Consider the following 6,140-nt stretch of genomic DNA (forward strand, 5'->3'; position numbering starts at 1 on the left):
AATAAGTTCCACAGGTTTACTGTGCGCTGTGTGAAGAAGTACTTCCTTATGTGTGTTTTAAACCTGCTGCCTATTAATTTCATTGGGTGGCCCCTGGGTCTTGTGTTAATGTGAAGAGGTAAACTCTAGATAAAGATAACATGAACAGCGCCATCATAAAGGATATGCAAAGATAACATCTACAGAGATACATTATTAACATGCCTACAGCCCTTTAAAAATGTAAAAAACTATATAAACACTAAATACCAGTACTAGTGGGATGCTCTGAGGAGTGAATGAGAGCAGAAAAAAAAAACAAAAAAAACCACCACACTAAATGATAGTCAAGCATCAAAGCCACTAGTACATACTCAAAATTAAGCGATTTAGGTCTGCACTGCTATGGTCCCAAAGCTGTTCTTCAGTCAACCAAAACAGCCTATGGTGCAGTTCTATCAGACTCCTTGAAGTCTTTCCCCGACAATGGCCCAAGCACTGGCAGAATGCTCTTGTCCCATTATCATGGTCCACTTCAAAGAAAAGAAAGCAAAATAAAGAGCAAATATGTAAGGCTTCTATTTGATTTTGGTCTCGCTGGAAGAGCTCATACACTTTCACAGTGACAGTGAGGTGCAGAATTCTAAATATTTTATTTCAGAATTTCTTTTGGATGCCATTCACTATTCACAAAAAGCTCAAAACAGCCACCATAAAACTGAGCAGTACACTTCCATCTTTGCTTCTCTCACTCCTCTTATATATACAGGATCATGCCAGTACTCCTTGCAAATAGCACAAGTTACTAAGAACTTAGCCACTAACTTTGCCGCACCTTTTGGTGACAGAAGGAGGAAAGACAATCAAGTAATTTGTCTCTTCTCCCACATAACACCTGCAGAAAATGGAAGAACAGCAGAGTAAAACTACTATTGCCTGGAAACTACCAAGTCATTAATTACTTCTCTACTACTCAACATGCCAGGGACATCTGGCCACACATGCCTCCAGTGTTGCCCAATGTTCCAGGCATGTTGCCTTGTTCTATTGAAATCAGAATGGAACACCACTGCTCAGCTCCCAAGATGAAGAATCTGCAGAAAGTGAATTAAACAGCAAAGAGAAAATTAAGAGGCCACCACATGTAAGGGAAGGTATCTCTGTGGAATACTGACACAGACAATGTGACAACTATGAAAACAATAGTGAAAAGGGTGAATACTGATGCTTAGTACCTCATGTATATTGAAGAAAATTAAGACTTATGCAGCAGTGTAAAATTAATGAAAACACATTCAGAAAAAAAGTTCAATTAAGGGAAAACTCCAAGGAAATGGCAACCACATGGATTAGGAATTATATTTAGACGCCAATTTTTCTTCTCTCTTTCCAGGAGCAGAGCCAGAAAAAGGAAGCACAGTTTCCTCCATATTAATTATCCCAACAGCATACACTTCTTCCCTGCTATGTTTACATTTCACAAACTCTGCAGCTTTCCTCCTGACATTTCACAATGGAGAGCACACCTCAGAAGCTCCAATCTCTACAGACACAGAGCCTCTGACCTACTGTACACTCTAGGGATGACTGCACTGGTACGCTTCTCTACTATCTATTATCACTAGGCAGTAGTCTTGTCATCTTCGGCAGTTGCTGGAGAAAAGGATATAAGAATGACCAGACTGGGTCAGACCAAAGGTCCATCCAGCCCAGTATCCTGTCTACTAACAGCGGCCAATGCCAAGTTCACTCCCCCTAGGACACCTAACAGAGAATGATCAAGTGATCTCTTTCCTGCCATCCATCTCCACCCTCTGACAAACAGAGGCTAGGGACACCATTCCTTACCCATCCTGGCTAATAGCCATTAATGGCCTTAACCTCCATAACTTAACCTCCAGAGGACCATGGAGTCTCCAAACTGAAACTCCTCTTTTGGCCAGGGGTGGAAAGGAACCTGGCAAGAACCTCCTCCTGAAGATAAACATGAAGCTAAACCTCTTCCAAGTGTGGCTGTGTGTGGCCCCAAAATGGAGGACAAAGGGCTCTGTGTAAATCCTTTAAGGGTAATGACAAGCCATCATTTTGGCACCATTCTCCAAAATACACTCAGATAATAAATAAGTCACTCACATTGAGACCTCAAGACAGAAACACTATGCAAATAACAGGCGTCAGAGTAGCAGCCGCGTTGGTCTGTATCCGCAAAAAGAACGAGGAGGCCTTGTGGCAACTTAGAGACTAACGAATTTATTTGAGCATCAGCTTTCGTGGGCTAAACCCCACTTTATGCTCAAATAAATGTGCTAGTCTCTAAGGTGCCACAAGGCCTCCTCGTTCTTTCTAGCGGGGAACAGGAATCCCCTTCTTTGCCTTTAAGACAAGACAGTAACGCTGCCGCGGTTTTCACCCCCTCCACCCAAAGCCCCAGGCTGTGCTTCTGCTATGGCTTCATCTACCGCCAAACGCGCCCTGTGCGGTGCTGCCGACCCCGGGGCCGGCTGGACACTTCTGGCCGCGACCCTGGCCCCGGCACGGCAGCGCCGCTGCCCGCAACCCTGAGGCACGCGGCGCAGCTCGCGAGCGCTCGGGCCCGAACAAACGGGTTCGTCCCCGCGGGGCCACGAGCCCGCCCCCACGGGGGCTCGCACGGCGGCGGCGGCGGCGGCCCTGCAGCCCGGGGGCAGCGGGAGCCCCCCTCCCCCCAGCCCGTGGCGCGGAGACTCGCCGCCCCCTCCCCCCCGGGCCCGTTCCCGGCGCCCCCCCCCCGCGGCCCAGGAGCCAAGGCGAACCAAGGGGCCCAGCCCGCGCTGGTCTCCGCGCCCCGTTTCGCGCCCGAGCGCCGCAGGCCCGGCCGGAGCGAGACGACGGCGGCGCTGCGGGGCCCGGCCCGGGGGGGGGCTCAAACGGCCCCTCAGGCTGCGCCCCCCCCGGGCCGGGCCCGCGGCGCCGCACGGACCCCAACGGGCTGGCGCCGCCGAGACCGGCAGGGCAGCGGCGGCGGGTCCCCGGCCACCCCGGCGCAGAAAGGCCCACTCACCAGGGTGATACTCGTCGTCGTCGCCATCTTCTCCAGCCGGCGCTGGTCCCCGCCGCCGCCTCCTCCTCCTCGGCGGGAATCTCGCGACCGGTCAGCGCCTGCGCGGAGCGGAACTCTCGCGGGACCGTGCCATCTGCCGCTTTAGATGGGAACTCTCGCGAGAACTGCCTCGCTGCCCGAACGGGAGGTGCTGCGGAGCGTGGCTCGCTGGCTCCGCCCACTTGTGCCGGGGGAGGCGCGGGCAAAGCCAGTGAGAAGCCCCGCCTCCCCCAGCTCGGACGGGACCCGAGAGGGGCCAAGGCCAGGGCACGTCCCGCGCCTGCCCGGGGCGCTGAGGTGAACGTGGGGCGTTCTGCGGCGTAGGGCCGGGCGGCAGCGAGGCGCCTGGAGGGGCAGCTCAGGGGGCAGCTAGGGGCTGTGTGCACTCAGGGGGCAGCTCAGGGGGCAGGCGGGGGGGTATCTAGAGTCAGGGGGCAGGCAGGGGGTAGCTCAGGGGGCAGGCGGGGGGGTATCTAGAGTCAGGGGGCAGGCAGGGGGTAGCTCAGGGGGCAGGCGGGGGGGTATCTAGAGTCAGGGGGCAGGTAGGGGGGCAGCTCAGGAGGCAGGCAGGGGGGGTATCTAGAGTCAGGGGGCAGCTAGGGGTTGGATGCAGGCAAGGGGGTAGCTGGGGCTGTGTGCGGGCAGGGCAGGCGGGGGGGTATCTAGGGTCAGGGTGCAGGCAGGGGGCAGCTAGGGGCTGTGTGCACTCAGGGGGCAGCTCAGGGGGCAGGCGGGGGGGGTATCTAGAGTCAGGGGGCAGGCAGGGGGGTATCTAGAGTCAGGGTGCGGGCAGGGGGCAGCTAGGGGCTGTGTGCACTCGGGGTATCTAGGGGTTGGATGCAGGCAAGGGGGCAGGCAGGGGGGTATCTAGGGTCAGGGTGCAGGCAGGGGGCAGCTCAGGGGGCAGCTAGGGGCTGTGTGCACTCAGGGGGCAGCTCAGGGGGCAGGCGGGGGGGTATCTAGAGTCAGGGGGCAGGCAGGGGGGCAGCTCAGGGGGCAGGCGGGGGGGTATCTAGAGTCAGGGGGCAGCTCAGGGGGCAGGCGGGGGGGTATCTAGAGTCAGGGGGCAGCTCAGGGGGCAGGCGGGGGGGTATCTAGAGTCAGGGGGCAGCTCAGGGGGCAGGCGGGGGGTATCTAGAGTCGGGGCAGCTCAGGGGGCAGCTAGGGGCTGTGTGCACTCAGGGGGCAGCTCAGGAGGCCGCTAGGGGTTGGATGCAGGCAGGGGGGTATCTAGGCTCAGGGTGTGGGCAGGAGGTAGCTGGGTGGAGGCAGGGGGCAGCTCAGGGGGCAGCTAGGGGTTGGATGCAGGCAAGGGGGTTGCTAGGGGCTGTGTGCACGCAGGGGGCAGCTCAGGGGGCAGGCGGGGGGGTATCTAGAGTCAGGGGGCAGGCAGGGGGTAGCTCAGGGGGCAGGCGGGGGGGTATCTAGAGTCAGGGGGCAGGCAGGGGGTAGCTCAGGGGGCAGGCGGGGGGGTATCTAGAGTCAGGGGGCAGGTAGGGGGGCAGCTCAGGAGGCAGGCAGGGGGGGTATCTAGAGTCAGGGGGCAGCTAGGGGTTGGATGCAGGCAAGGGGGTAGCTGGGGCTGTGTGCGGGCAGGGCAGGCGGGGGGGTATCTAGGGTCAGGGTGCAGGCAGGGGGCAGCTAGGGGCTGTGTGCACTCAGGGGGCAGCTCAGGGGGCAGGCGGGGGGGGTATCTAGAGTCAGGGGGCAGGCAGGGGGGTATCTAGAGTCAGGGTGCGGGCAGGGGGCAGCTAGGGGCTGTGTGCACTCGGGGTATCTAGGGGTTGGATGCAGGCAAGGGGGCAGGCAGGGGGGTATCTAGGGTCAGGGTGCAGGCAGGGGGCAGCTCAGGGGGCAGCTAGGGGCTGTGTGCACTCAGGGGGCAGCTCAGGGGGCAGGCGGGGGGGTATCTAGAGTCAGGGGGCAGGCAGGGGGGCAGCTCAGGGGGCAGGCGGGGGGGTATCTAGAGTCAGGGGGCAGCTCAGGGGGCAGGCGGGGGGGTATCTAGAGTCAGGGGGCAGCTCAGGGGGCAGGCGGGGGGGTATCTAGAGTCAGGGGGCAGCTCAGGGGGCAGGCGGGGGGTATCTAGAGTCGGGGCAGCTCAGGGGGCAGCTAGGGGCTGTGTGCACTCAGGGGGCAGCTCAGGAGGCCGCTAGGGGTTGGATGCAGGCAGGGGGGTATCTAGGCTCAGGGTGTGGGCAGGAGGTAGCTGGGTGGAGGCAGGGGGCAGCTCAGGGGGCAGCTAGGGGTTGGATGCAGGCAAGGGGGTTGCTAGGGGCTGTGTGCACGCAGGGGGCAGCTCAGGAGGCCGCTAGGGGTTGGATGCAGGCAGGGGGGTATCTAGGCTCAGGGTGTGGGCAGGAGGTAGCTGGGTGGAGGCAGGGGGCAGCTAGGGGTTGGATGCAGGCAAGGGGGTAGCTGGGGCTGTGTGCACTCGGGGCAGCTCGGGGGGCAGACGGGGGGGTATCTAGAGTCGGGGCAGCTCAGGGGGCAGCTAGGGGCTGTGTGCACTCAGGGGGCAGCTCAGGAGGCCGCTAGGGGTTGGATGCAGGCAGGGGGGTATCTAGGCTCAGGGTGTGGGCAGGAGGTAGCTGGGTGGAGGCAGGGGGCAGCTAGGGGTTGGATGCAGGCAAGGGGGTAGCTGGGGCTGTGTGCACTCGGGGCAGCTCGGGGGGCAGACGGGGGGGTATCTAGAGTCAGGGGGCAGGCAGGGGGGCAGCTCAGGGGGCAGGGGGGGTATCTAGAGTCAGGGGGCAGGCAGGGGGGCAGCTCAGGGGGCAGGCGGGGGGGTATCTAGAGTCAGGGTGCGGGCAGGGGGCAGCTAGGGGCTGTGTGCACTCGGGGTATCTAGGGGTTGGATGCAGGCAAGGGGGAAGGCAGGGGGCTATCTAGGGTCAGGGTGCAGGCAGGGGGCAGCTCAGGGGGCAGCTAGGGGCTGTGTGCACTCAGGGGGCAGCTCAGGGGGCCGCTAGGGGTTGGATGCAGGCAAGGGGGCAGGCAGGGGGGTATCTAGGGCAGGGTGCGGGCAGGGGGCAGCTCAGGGGGCACCTAGGGGCTGTGTGCACTCGGGGCAGCTAGGGGT

General features: G+C 60.3%; 1 protein-coding gene across 2 annotated transcripts in view; it reads right to left on the bottom strand.

Annotated features, from left to right (window-relative positions):
- Positions 1-3,140, bottom strand: part of PUF60 (poly(U) binding splicing factor 60) — a 53,087-nt gene extending 49,947 nt beyond the window's left edge. For both annotated transcript variants that reach the window (XM_084620006.1, XM_084620005.1), the window contains exon 1: positions 3,020-3,140. In XM_084620006.1, coding sequence (XP_084476132.1) covers positions 3,020-3,046 — 27 coding nt within the window. In that variant the 5' untranslated portion in view covers positions 3,047-3,140. The remainder of the gene's footprint in view (positions 1-3,019) is intronic.
- Positions 3,141-6,140: the final 3,000 nt, after the last annotated feature.

The sequence above is a fragment of the Lepidochelys olivacea genome (assembly GCF_965140295.1).
Source record: "Lepidochelys olivacea isolate rLepOli2 genome assembly, chromosome: 2".
Taxonomy (NCBI): domain Eukaryota; kingdom Metazoa; phylum Chordata; order Testudines; family Cheloniidae; genus Lepidochelys; species Lepidochelys olivacea.